We start from the raw sequence: 13909 nt of genomic DNA on the forward strand, positions 1-13909 counted from the left end.
ACGGATGACATGGCCTTATGGTAAGGCATCATGGCTTTGAGAAACTTCCGCTTGATCCAATTGTCATTTGTATCCTTGCTCCCATGATCTCGGAGTGAGACCGCGAGAGTGGTTAATCTCCGGTAAAGCTCACGAGGTTCTTCACCTTCATTCATTGCAAACTCATCGGCTTCATCTTGCACCACTTCATAGTTGGAGCGTTGAATGCCTGCGCTTCCCTTGTAAAGGGAAACAACATGGTGCCAAGCTTCCTTTGCCACGGTGAAAGGTCGGAGATGCGCAATATCTTCGGATGGGATTGCATCTTGGATGATGAAGAGAGCATTCTCGTTGAATTGATGATCCGCGACTTCTCGAGGGGTGAAGTTGCTTGGGTCATGTGGATAGAAACCTTGCTCAATGATTCTCCAAATATTAGCATTGACATGATTTAAATGACGTTTAAAACGATAGACCCAAGAGTCAAAATCCTCATTTTTCACAATCTTAGGAGGAGAGCCGGCATGATTTAAATGAGTGGAGGGAACCGGTCCTCCATATGTAAGAGGTGGTTCAACATGGGCATAAGTGTCGTTTCCACTTTTACCACTTGACAAAGGAACTTTCTCAGTAGTAGCTTCCTCCTTGTCGGAGTTAGCATCCGTCACCTTGTTAGCGGGATCGACCACTTCCAAACGTGCGGTGGATAATTTAAGACCATCTAGAAAGTTCTTAAGCATGCCTTTGACCTCAGCCGTCATGGAGGTTTTCAATGTGTCCAAAGCCACATTGAACTCTTCACATGAGACCGAGGTTCCCCCATCGGCCGTAGACGAGGATGGAATCACACCGGGGTGCTCCTCCCCATCGTCTACGGTGTCAACCATACTCTTCAGACAACAAAGTCCTTAAAAAAGAGACGAGGCTCTGATACCAATTGAAAGGATCGATATAGTTGACTAGAGGGGGGTGAATAGGCAACTAACAATTTTTAGCTTTTCTTTACCAATTTAAACTTTGCATCAAAGTAGGTTGTCTAGATATGCAACTAGGTGAGCAACCTATATGATGCAACAACAACGAGCAAACAAGCAAGCAAGAGAAGCAACACAATATAAGCTAGCACAAGTAAAGGTACGAGATAACCAAGAGTGGAGCCGGTGAAGACGAGGATGTGTTACCGAAGTTCCTTCCTTTTGAGGGGAAGTGCGTCTCCGTTGGAGCGATGTGGAGGCACAATGCTCCCCAAGAAGCCACTAGGGCCACCGTATTCTCCTCACGCCCTCACACAATGCAAGATGACGTGATTCCACTATTGGTGCCCTTGAAGGCAGCAACCAGACCTTTACAAGCAAGGTTGAGTCTCTCTCCACAACTTAATTGGAGTCTCCCAACGAAACCCCGGAGCTTCACCACAATGGATTGTGGCTCCGAAGTGACCTCTTCCGTCTAGGGTGCCCAAGCACCCAAGAGTAACAAAATCCACACAAGAAAGTATGGGGGAATCAAGTTTCCTTTGGTGAGAGTGTAGATCTAGGTCTCCTCCTTCAATCCCTAGCAAATCAACGAGTTTGAGTGGCTAGAGAGAGAGAGATTGGGCAAGAAAGCTTCAAAGGCATTAATGGAGGAGAGAGAGAGGCAAGAGGTATAGGTGGGAGGAGGGAGAAGCACCTCCTTAAATAGGGTCCCCTCAGATCCAACCGTTATGCGCAGAAACCCATAGGAGCGGTACTTCCGGAAAGATCACCGGTACAACCGGTGAATGCAGGAACCCCTGCTAGGGCACCAGGGCGGTACTTCCAGTGGGGCAACCGGTAGTACCGGTATATCGGAATAAACCGGAACTACCGTTCCACCACCGCTCGACTACCGCAACACAATCAGAAGGTTTTCACCCTAGACCGGTAGTTAGAGCGGTGGTTGGGCCGGAGCTACCGCTGGACTAGCAATTCCTGGGCGGTGGAGTTCCAGGCAGTTCTACCGCCCTGAACACCGGTAGTACCGGTTAGTCAAGACAAACCGGAACTTCCGTTCCACCACCGGTCTACCACCGTACCCGGTACAGAATGGTGTCACCCCTGAGCGGTACTTGGAGCGGTGGTTTGACCGGAGCTGGATGCCAGCGGTACAACCGCTCAAGAGAGCGGTACTACCGCAATGACCAAAACTGCACAGTCATAGAGGACTTTTGGGAACCACTCTCACCTCGAACGGAGGGTATATGGTGGGTGTCAAGAATGTGTAGTGATTCACCCAATACCTTCCGATGTGGATTCCCTCTTAATAGTACGGATATCCTACGACCAAAGGAATAAAAAACGTCAGAAATTCCGTCTTCGATCTTTTCCGCATAGAGGGAAGGCCTAACCGTCTTGCGCCACACAATGTGTACCTGAGAAAACTAGGACGCACGATTAGTCCAGACGAGTGTTGTCACCATCACCAAAACCATAAGGCAGAAGATGCCCTTACATCTTTCTTGGACTATGGGTGATCGCCGTTGTCGGTGACATCGTCGTTATCAGTTGCCTCGAGGCTAGCATCGCTGTTACCTGCGCCTTTATTACGGCGTCATCGACATCGATGTTTGGGTGGCTCCTCCACTTTCCCCCCTTTTATCTTTGGGGGTGTCTACCATGTAGACGTCGAAGAAAGAGGTGGCTGCCCAGTTCCTGGTGTAACCGGATGTTAGAGGTGACATTGTATATGACATATCGTCGACGTCCTCCTCCATGTCCATGTTTTCCTGAGAGGCATAGTCTAGCACATCAGTTAAATCCTTGATCGTGGTGACTAAGTGGGTGGTGGGTGGGGCGAAAAATTACACACCTTCGAATCTGAATTCGATCTGATCATGGGCTGAGTTTTGCCCGTCCGAGATCCTAAGATCCCGGATCTGGCCCGGCATCTCGTCAAAGGTGAGAGTGTCGGTTCTACCCTCCTTCCAACAATGGGTGGTGCCGAGCTGGGCTTCAGTTGATGTACCGCAAAAGGTTGTCTCGGAGCTTTTACAGGATAGGCTCACCGCCTGGGCCGATGAGGGAGTGTTCGGATCTGAGATCGAGATTGGATCCGTGAGAGCAACTGTACCAAGGGCCCGTTCCAAGATCGAATCCGGGGCATGGGCGGTGGTGTCGACGGGCCGGTCTGACATCTGTCCTAGGGCGGTGATCTTGCCGTGGCGATCCGTGGCATTCTCCGAGCTGCCGAGCCGAACAGCTCGCCGTAGAGGGAGATCCTCTATCTAGCCTAAATGGCCTGTTGTATCGGCGAGTAGCGTGAAGCTGCCGAAGACAAAGAGCAGGCCTCGGACAAAGATGTCCCCGTAGCCGGTGTTGTCGACGATCCATAGATCCGCCATCGAGCTGGTGCGATCACCTGGTGGGACCTATATGGGCCACCAATGTCGGTGCTAAACCCGGCAGATCTCGGGGTAGGGGGTCCCAAGCATGATGATCAGATCTAGGTGGTACCAGGGGAAGTAGGGACACGATGTTTTACCCAGGTTTGGGCCCTCTTGATGAGGTAAAACCCTACGTCCTGCTTCTTATTGTTGATAATGATGGAGTACAGAGTAGAGATTGATCTACCTCGAGATCGTATGAGTATTGTCTAAGCTCTAAACCTTGCAAAGGTGAATGCATGTGTCCTCTAAGCTGTAAACCATGCGGCTTATATAAACGCCCGGGGTACCTAGGGTTTACAAATGGGCGGTTACAATCTCTAGAGATAAGCACGCCTGTTGAAGCACGCTTAAAGTGAACGCCAAGTCTTCAGGAGATCTTCATCTTGATTGCTCCGAGGGCCAGGGCTGATATGGCCACGTCAACAATCTTCAGTGAGTCCTCGACCCGACCCATTACTAGCGGGCCGACCTGGCAAGCACCCCCTAAATCAGGACACCAACACTTGGATCCTTCAAGTCTTGAGTTTTCGTGGCAGTTTTGGCTCGACGGCTCGTTGGTTTGGCAAAGGCAGAAAGGCGGTAGAATGAGGAGGGAGGGCTTCTTGCTTGGCAAGAGTCGAAAAGGAGGGAGGTCAATATTTTTTTGGGGGGAGGGGGAGGGTTTACTAACAGAGTGGGGCTTAGCCGAGCTGAAAGAGGGGGGGGGAGGGGGGTTGGCGAGTGGAAAGGTGGTGCAGATGCTGGCTAGGATCTTTCAGCAACGAGGGTGTCCATTAGCGAATAAATTAGTTCGCTGGGTTTGATCAGCCAGCCTGAACTAGTAGTTAGCCAGGATTCGTACTCATGTGAACGATCACTGGATATTCATCTATTAAATAAAATTAAATTATAAAATTTGTAACTACTCCACCTCTTTATAAAATCTATCTTTCTTTTGATTCCAAATCTCAATCGCAGTCTTCCTACCAACTGCATTCTTCAAATCTTGGTGCTTTCTCTTCATTGGCATGGCGTTCAATCCCTTCAATACCCACCACTTCATTTCTAGATCTCTACCGCCCAGATCCATAAAGCGTCACCCTATATGGCGATGCTATTGATGTCAACCTTATCAACGTCACGGAAGCTCTAACAACCTCCAACCAAGACTACTTTGTCTTCATCTTCATCGTCGGTGCGTCGAACTGTGAACTTAAAAACAATAGACTAATTTGTATTTAGTTTTGAGCTTATATATTTTATTGCTGACAAACAAATCCTGCTTGCCTTTTCGCACCGATTATTTGTCCTTTTTGGTTGAATGATGACTTGCAAATAGGAGATCACAAATTTCATTTCCAGCCTAGAGGGAAATCCCCACCCCTCGCCCCCTGCCTTCACATCTCTCTCTCCTCCAACCCTTGTCTCTGGCTCTCTCTCTCTCACTACCCCCAAAGCAGCAGAAACAGCAGCAAGCGCCAAGCGAGCAGCGAAGCCGATTCCCCAAATCGCCTCCCACATGCAATTCCTCGCCTGAAGAAACCCTACCTTACTCCGCCGCCGCTGTCGCCGCCATGTCGCTGCCACCGGTGGACCCGCCGGAGTGGCTGCGCACACTACCAGTGGCGCCGGAGTACCGCCCCACCCTCGCCGAGTTCGCTGACCCCATCGCCTACATCCTCAAGATCGAGCCAGAGGCCTCTCGCTACGGCATCTGCAAGATCGTCCCCCCGCTCCCCTCGCCGCCCCGCGAGGCCACCGTTCAGCTCCTCAAGGCCTCGTTCGCCTCCAATGCGGCCGCTTCCGCTTCCGGCGACGCTGGCCCCACCTTCCCGACGCGGCTCCAGCAGGTGGGCCTCTCCACAAAGAACCGTCGCGGCGCGAACCGTCGCGTCTGGGAGAGCGGCGAGCGCTACACCCTGGAGGCCTTCCGCACCAAGGCCCGCGACTTCGAACTCCCGAGGCACGCGATACCCCCGAAGCACGCGACGCCCCTCCAGCTCGAGGCGCTCTTCTGGGGTGCTTGCGCTGCGAGGCCATTCAATGTCGAGTACGGCAACGACATGCCGGGGTCCGGCTTCGTCAAACGGGAGGTGCTAGACCTGGACACTGACAGTCCGGTAGCTGCGCCCAGGGACGTCGGCGAGACGGAGTGGAACATGAGGGTGGCTCCGCGCGCTCGGGGCTCGCTGCTGCGAGCGATGAGCCGGGACGTGGCTGGCGTCACGACGCCGATGCTGTATGTGGCGATGCTCTACAGCTGGTTCGCGTGGCACGTGGAGGACCACGAGCTGCATAGCCTCAACTACCTCCACTTCGGCAAGCCCAAGACTTGGTACGGCGTGCCCCGAGATGCCATGCTTGCCTTCGAGGATGCCGTCCGTGTCCATGGGTACGCGGACGACCTCAATGCCATCAGTGAGTCATCTGTTCCACTATGCTTTTATTGTACTTCTGTTTCTTGCTTAGAAGCGCTTGAATTCTATTTGACTTGCTTGAGAAGTCGTAAGTGTTTCATTCTTGACTTGTAGAGTCAAAACCTTGTTTTGAATTGTCAAATTCTGCTGCCAATTGGGGAGATAACTGACATTCGGTAGTGTCAGGCTGTCAGCAACTTCAGATGAGCAATCTGCAATTGCAACAATGTGTAAATTAACCAGGAACCAGTGCCCTTCAATATGCAATTTATGGCTCTGAAAAAAGAAACATACTAGCGAATATGCGATCTGGAAACTGAACTAAGCAAGTAGATACAATAGATACTTTAATTTCAAATTGAACCATTGCAACCTCAATGATCATAGGAGGTTGCACTGCGACACCCTGGTAGGCCGGGGAGGGTCACGGCAGTGCACAAGCTGTGATTTGTGGGTAGGGACCGAGAGACAGGTGAGAGATTTAAGAAGGGTAAGTTGAACTTGAGAAGGGAGCCTATGCATGCTCGATTTGTTTGGTAAACTGACTTTTACTTTCGTATGGATGTGATGTGGGGGCAGCACTACACAGCTTGGTGATCAACTCTGTTGGGAATATTGAATAATAAACACATAACACGGTGTTTACCTCCGTCCCTATCTCTCCCTCCTTGGCGCAACTGCGCCAAAGCCCAAACATCCTCGCCCTCGCCCTCCACCTCTCATAACCCCCCTCAGAAACTCAGCATGTGACAGACCTATATGAAATGAAAGTGCACACTGCATGCACCAAGGATATGTCTATCAATCAAACCATCCTTCGTAGTAATGAAATCTAGTCTGGCTCCAAAACCTGTTTCGGACTTTCAAGGTATCTTAAGCTTCATAAAATTGGGGCTACTAGATTGCAGAACATGTAGGATTGGGGCAATAACATACATGTTATGAGCAGCAAGACATCAATGATAGCGGTTGAACAAATGGCATTGTGTGAGGATGACATAGATCACCGATTTTGTTCTGTGGGTATCTGGCCGACTGATTATTTGTGTAGTACCCTCAGAAATCATGATGCTGCACGGCTTCCTGCGTTGCTGGCAAATTCAGACATAGGTATGTATTACCCAAAAAGGCTTTCGCCCCGCTTTATATATAAAGCATACCGCCCAAGCCACACACAGGATACACGAGTTCATCCGCACGCACAAGGCGCGAGAGTCCACAAACGCACGCACACACATAACGAAGGTACCAAGGTTAATGCTGAGGGCACAACTCAACAAGCCCGAAAAAGGAGAAAAAAAGGCCGGCACACCGGAGAGAGCTGAAAGCCTAGTCTGGCTCTGGAGGAGGCGGCGGAAGCGGGGGCGCCACGTGGAAGGCCATCGCTCGAAGGTTGGTGATGAGGGTGTCGATGGCGTTCCGGTCCTGGAAGCGGCTAAGCGGCCGCCAGAGCTGCAAGAAACCACACATTTTAAAGATGGCGTCAGTCGCACGTCGAAGAGGGGCACGCTGGATGACAAGCCTGCTGCGCACGGTCCAAAGCGTCCAAGCGAGAACCCCAACACACCTAATGTGGCGGTGCCAGGGGGCAGAGGCCTGGATTTCCGCCAACAAGTCAGGGAAGTTGGTGTTGCACCAAGTTCCACCAACAACGTCGCGGAAGCAGGACCACAAGAACTGAGCGGTGACGCATGAGAAGATGTGGTTAGCATCTTCCGCCACGTCACAAAGGGGGCACTGACCGTCACCGGGCCCGTTACACTTGCGCACCTCAACCCCTGAGGGCAAGCGTCCTCGAATCCACTGCCAGAGGAAGATCCTGATCTTCAAGGGGAGGCGGATGTCCCAGATCAGACTAAACGGCTCAGGGGCCGTGGAAGGAGCAATCGCTTGATAAAGGGACTTGGTCGAGAAGCGCCCCGAAGTCTTGAGGCGCCATGAGACGGAGTCATCCGCGTTGTCGACGTTTAGAGGCTGAAGAGCGATGGCCTGAAGGAGAGCATCCCATGCAGCCACCTCGAGGGGGCCAAAGGGTCTACGGAAAGCGAGGCGCCCTAAGTCAATAAGGGCCACCTCCACGGAGACCCGAGGGTCAGCCGCGATGGAGAATAGTTCGGGGAAACGGGCGGCGAGGGGAAGATCCCCCACCCACCGGTCAAACCAAAACAGGGTCGAGGAGCCTGAGCCCACCGAGATGGATGTACCAATGCGGAGGATTGGCATGAGCTGGATCACAGCCTGCCAGAACTGGGATCCGCCTAAGCGCTGGCAGAAGGCAAGGGGCTGGCCATGAAGGTATTTGGATCAGATGATGTCCAACCAGAGGCCACCCTCCCCGTTGGCTATCCGCCAAAGCCAGCAGGTCAGGAGGGCGATATTCATGCGCCTAGAGGACAGGATCCCAAGGCCTCCTTGGTCCTTGGGTTTGTAGATCTCCGGCCAACTGACCATATGGTATTTCTGCTTATCCCCCTCGCCGGCCCAGAAGAATCTGGATTGGTATTTGGCTATCTCTTGATGCAGCGTCTCATGTAAGCTATAGAAGCTCATCAGGAACCAAAGGAGGCTGGAGCAGAATCACCCGGGCAGCCTTAGATAGCCACCTGCCCCTCTAGGGTTCAACCTGGTGCTGCATGCGGGTTACGGCCGGGCGGAGATCCACCACTGTCAGCCTAGAATCGCTAATGGGAATCCCCAAATAAGTGATGGGGAAGGAGCCCAGTTTACAGTTAAGCCGGTCAAGCCATATCTTGGCACTCCTCCTGGGAGTAGCCAAGGATCATCATCTCGCTCTTGTCGAAGTTGATCGTGAGGCCCGACATCTGCTGAAAGCAGAGGAGGAATTTAAGGTTGGCGATGTCGGAGTCCGAGCCCTCGATCATGATGATGGTGTCATCCGCGTACTGTAGGAGGGAGACCCCTCCCCCTCCCACCAGATGTGGTACCACCCCTTGGATATGTCCAGTAGCCTTGGCCTTATCAAGAATAGCAGCCAGGGCATTGACCACCATATTGAATAGGAACGGAGAGAAGGGATCGCCCTGACGGACCCCACATAGGGTGGGGAAGTAGGGTCCAATCTCGCCGTTGATGTTTACCGCGGTTCGACCGCACGAGACTAGCTGCATGACTCGGGTGACCCAACGATCGTCGAAGCCCTTGCGGAGGAGGACTTCGCGAAGGAAGGACTACCGAACCGTGTCATAAGCTTTATGGAAGTCAAGCTTCAGGAAGACCGCACGCTGGCGTTTTGAGCGGACTTCGTGCAGGACTTCGTGGAACACCAACACCCCATCGAGAATGAACCAGCCTTGGATGAAGGCGGATTGATTGGGGTGGGTCACGGAGTTAGCGAGCAGGGTCACCCTATTGGCTTACCCCTTCGCCAGGATCCGAAATATCACGTTGATCACCGTGATAGGGCGGAACTGGCGAATATCCGAAGCACCTGGGACCTTAGGGATTAGAGTAATAATCCCATAGTTGAGGCGGCCCAGGTCCATGGACCCCACATAGAACTCATTAAATAAAGCCATAACCTCGGGTTGATAGCTTGCCAGAAGGTTTGGAAGAACTTCACCGGGAGGCCATCCGGTCCCGAGGCTGAGGAAGGGTTCATGCCCTTAAGCGCGGCGAGGACCTCCTCCTCCCCGTAGGGGGCCATAAGGGCCTCATTGTCTGTAGCCGAGACCAGCTGGCACCCCGACCAAGTGTCCAAGGCTAGTGAAGCGCCACCCCGAGGGGTGGTGGAAAATAGGGCTTTATAGAAGCTGTCGACGTGAGTGCGAATCTCCGTGGGACGAAGGAGGATGGTGTCCCCATCCCAGAGGCAGTGGATGGAGTTGTGACGTCTCCTACCGTTGGCGATTGCCTGGAAGTAAGCGGTGTTAGCATCACCACGGAGCACCCATCGTTGGGTGCCCCGTTGGCGCCAATAAGCCTCCTCGTCCGTGTATATGACCGATAGCTGGTCCTCGAGCTCATAGTGCAACATCCATTCATCGGAGGAGAGCCCGGCGGTGTCGGCCCGGGCGTCTAGGATCTGAATGGATGAAAGCAGAGCGGATTTCCGCTCCCTAAGGTCACGGCCGAGATTGGCCCCCCATCCCTTCATAAACTGTCGGGCCAGTTTAGCACAAAACTGCCAGGAGTCTATCGTGGATAGGGACCTGTGCGGGCTTCCCAGGGCCCATCCACCGCGCGCCCACCGCGTCCACAAACCCCGGTTGGTTGAGCCAGGATAGCTCAAACCGAAACCGGGGCGGGATGGGAGGGCGGTCGTTGGATGTGGAGAGCAGCAAGGGGACGTGGTCCGAACCAATGTGGGTAATAGCCCGCAGTGAGGCGAGGGGGCACCGGAGCTCCCAGTCCGGAGAAACTAGGACGTGTCGAGTCAGCTTGTCTATTGGTCCAGGTAAACCTGGCCCCAGTCCGTTCTAACTCGCGGAGACCCAGATCCGTGATGCAGTCATTGAACATCTGCATGCGGGGGAGGTTCACTAAGTCGTTGTTTTTGTCCTCGGGAGATCACAAGAGATTGAAATCCCCACCAACCACAACCGATAACTGGGCCGCAGTGACCTTCCTCCGAAGCTCGTCAAGGAAGGTCGCCGAGCGGCGGTGGTCGGCAGGGCTGTAAACAATCACAATCTCCCACTTAAAGTTGAGCGAACGCTCGAACACTTCCATACTGACGATGAACTCGCCCCTATCCATGCCACCCACCTCAAAGGTGTCATCCTTTACGCCTAAAAGGATGCCACCCGAATGGCCTGCGCTCCCACTAGAAGGGAGCCAATGCCATGCAAACAGGTGGGTGCTCAGATGTTCAAGCTCTTGGAGGGAGAAGTCCGTCCGCATGGTTTCTTGGATGGCTACAATGTTGATGTGCTCGTCTCGGATGTACTCGACTAACTGGCGACGCCGGCCGTCTTGGCCGAAGCCGCGGATGTTCCAGAATAGGGTCCGCATCAAGGCGCCATTTGGGGGCTGCTTGACCCCAAGACGATGGAGGCACTACGGGCCCTGAGGGCTGCCGTGCAGGAGCGGGTGTGGCCACGGATCTCCCCAACCGACACCTCGGAGGGGGGCTGAGGTGCCAGCGTACGTAGGAGACGAGCCCGTGTCTCGGCGAGTTTCCCGTCAAGGATCTCACGGGCGCGAAGCGCCTCAATCTGCTGTAAGGGGGGGCCTAATTCCCCTCGGAAAACGATAGACGAGTCGGTGGCGACCTTGGCAAGGTGGCCGAGCGGAACAACCTCAAGTGCGGAAAACGAGCAACTGGAAGAACCGGAGGGGATGTCGGTCGCACCTGGCTCGAGGTTCCGGGCTGCCGCCCTAAGCTCAACACGCTCGGGGATGGACGGAGCCGGGAAGCCGGACGGGCGGTCCGCGCCGAGACGGACACTGCGGCGGGAGGCAGTCACCGGTGTTGAGGAGGCCCTGGCCCGTTGGACGTACGACACTGTCCGAGGTGGGCGGGAGGCGACGGGGGTGGACACAGCGTCGGCATCCCCCGGGAGTAGCAGCGTCGGTGAGGCGGGTGGAGAAGCAACCGGAGGAGCGTCGGTCCCCGACCGAGCGAGGGTGTACGAGTTCGGGACCAGGGCTCCAGCCTCCCGCACCACCTCGGAAGAGGGGTCCGGAGGGGCGGGTGAGAGCATAGGCGAGCAGCCCCCGGGGGCCACTGGCAGGGGGGCTCCAGGGGAGGGGGGATCGGCCATCGGGGGGACGACAGCTCAGGGAGGTGGGCGTCCGAGTCCAGCGGCGCAGCGTCAGAGGCGTGGATGGAGCAGGGGGAGCGCCGCGAGGAGGTCGGGAGGACGAGGCACGCTGGAGATGTCACTCATGTCGGCTCAGGAGGCGGGGGAGGCAGCCGGCAGCAGGGCGGGCACCGTCCCGTCTGTGAGGGCCAGCGCACGGGACTGTCCGGCTCCCGAGCCCCCACGGCTTGGATGAGGGTCGGAGGGCTCCCGGGAGGGGGAACGGCTGTGCCTAGAGCGCTCGTCGTCGTTGTCAGGGTCCCCGTGCCACAAGGGGCGAGGTCGACGGTAGTGGGAGTCGTCGCCCTTGCCCGAACCACCCCCACCAAAGTGGCCATCATTAGAGTAGCGGGGGCAGCCGACGTGGTTGGGAGGCTCGGAGCAGATCTTGAGGTCGAATCCCTGGTCGTTGAAGAAGACCCGGACGGTGGCGCGAAGCTTGGAGGAGTCCAGACATTTGAGTTTGACCCGAACCTCCTCCTCCTTGCGAAGGGAGAGCTCGTCCACCACCATCACCTTGCCGAGTATCTTGGACATATTGTGAATCACCCTCTGAGAGCGGGCAATGTCGGGAAGCCCGCTATGAGGATCCAAGCTGTGTCCAGGACAGCCATCGCCTTGGGGTCAACCTTTGGCTCAGATATGTTGACCACCAGCTTGTTAAGGGCCAAGGTGATGTCGTCGCTATGGGTGCAGTAGCCCATGCTGATGGCATCTGGAAAGATCACGGTGAAGGAGCTATCAGAGGTCGGAGTCACCCGCCAATCCCAAACGCACCGGCACAGGTGGTTGAGCGACGGGGAGGGAGGTGGGATGTCCTCCACCTCGATGTGGAAGAAGCCAAGGCCCTCGACGCCGTGGCCGTACATCATGAGCTCCTCCGACACCGGCCGGTCCGGGCAGAGAACCGCGGGGTGTCCCGCATCCTTGCACAGATAGCACATCGGGGGATTGGTGCACTCGACTTGGTAGTGACCCGCAAGCCCGCAGTTGAAGCGGACCGGCGCCGGTCCGAGCGCCACGACTTCGCCACAGGGGATCGAGGCCGGTCCCTACGGCCATCCCTGGCAGGGGAGCAACGGGAGTCGCGGACCGGCGAGCGGCGGGAGTCTCGGGGAGGAGAGCGGCGCGAGTCCTTGGAGGAGAGCTGACGGCTCAGGTCCGCCTTCCGACTTAAGCCCTCCGGGGAGGAGCGGGAAGGGGCCCGGCGGTCGTCCAGGCTGGGTTTGGGGGTGGCCGGCGTCGTCGACCCAGTCGCGCGGCACGGGAGGCGATGGCGGGGGGGTGGGGGGTCGACGCGGGAGGGGGCGGGGCAGCGGCGCGAGGCATTGGGAGCAGAGGGGCGGAGTCGGGGCGGAGGGAAAGGGACGTGGGGAGGGGAGGCGGCTGGAGGGGAAACCCTTGCGGGAGCCAAATTCCGCCCCTCACAGCCAGGCGAGGGAGCTTGGCCCTAGATGGGCTGGCACCCGCCGCAAGCCGCCTCGACCCGTCAACCACATGCCCACATGAGGGGCCTGCTACCGAGTGCAGCGCGGGGTGGAGGCCCAACAGCCGGCCCGGACCAGGCTGGGGGCGGCCCAGCCCAGTCGGGCGCACCTCGCTGCCGGCTAGGGTTACCCCTGCAGCCGCCGGCGACGACGGAGCGATGATCGGCCGGCGAGAGGCGCTCTAGGGCCGCAGGCAGCTCGGGTCGGGGAAGAAACGGAGTCGAGAGGAGCCGAAGGTTGCGATGAATGGCCGGAAGGGAGAGCGTCGGGAGATCACCGGAGGGCCGCAGTGCCTCGCCGGCGGGGACGCAGACGAGCCGGCCGGGGCGAGAGCGACCAGAGCCCTCCACGACGAATGGGTAGGGCCGAGGTCAGCCCGACCAGCGACCCCCCAGCCGGGCGGCGGCGGCGGCGGGAGCACCCAGCACGCAAGGCGTCGCCTTGCCCCGCGGGCAACGTAGCCGGCGACGGGACCGAGCTCGTGCGCGGGCAGCCGAACTCCCACCCCTGGGAGTAAGGCCGCCGGCGGCACGGAGCTGCGGCTGGCGAGCCGGAGCAGGAGGGGCACGCGGTCACGGCAGGCGACAGGGCGACCCGCAGCGACGTCGTCAGCTTCCGCCACGTCCGCCGAGACCACCCGAGCAGGGGCCAAGGAGGACCGGGGGGGGGGGGATCTACTGCGGGGTCGACGGCCGCCGGAGACGGGGGCGGGGAGGGCGGAGGCGCCGCGGGGGAGGCCGCGCCGGGCGCATCGCCCCGTAGGTCACCAGGGACGGGATCGCCAGAGCTCTCCGCCATCCCTTCCTTCTAGGCATGTATTTACGAAGACAAGAAGATTTAGGGAACATGACCAATGCTTCTAGGACTTGGATTCAAAAG

The 13909-nt window shown here is 56.6% G+C and overlaps 1 protein-coding gene across 1 annotated transcript in view; it reads left to right on the forward strand.

The window, feature by feature from the left end:
• The first annotated feature begins 4751 nt into the window (after positions 1–4751).
• LOC123120022 (lysine-specific demethylase JMJ705) overlaps positions 4752–13909 on the forward strand; it is a 29177-nt gene continuing 20019 nt past the window's right edge. The window contains exon 1 of the mRNA XM_044540029.1: positions 4752–5782. Coding sequence (XP_044395964.1) covers positions 4939–5782 — 844 coding nt within the window. The 5' untranslated portion in view covers positions 4752–4938. The remainder of the gene's footprint in view (positions 5783–13909) is intronic.

This window comes from Triticum aestivum, chromosome 5D (assembly GCF_018294505.1).
Source record: "Triticum aestivum cultivar Chinese Spring chromosome 5D, IWGSC CS RefSeq v2.1, whole genome shotgun sequence".
Taxonomy (NCBI): domain Eukaryota; kingdom Viridiplantae; phylum Streptophyta; class Magnoliopsida; order Poales; family Poaceae; genus Triticum; species Triticum aestivum.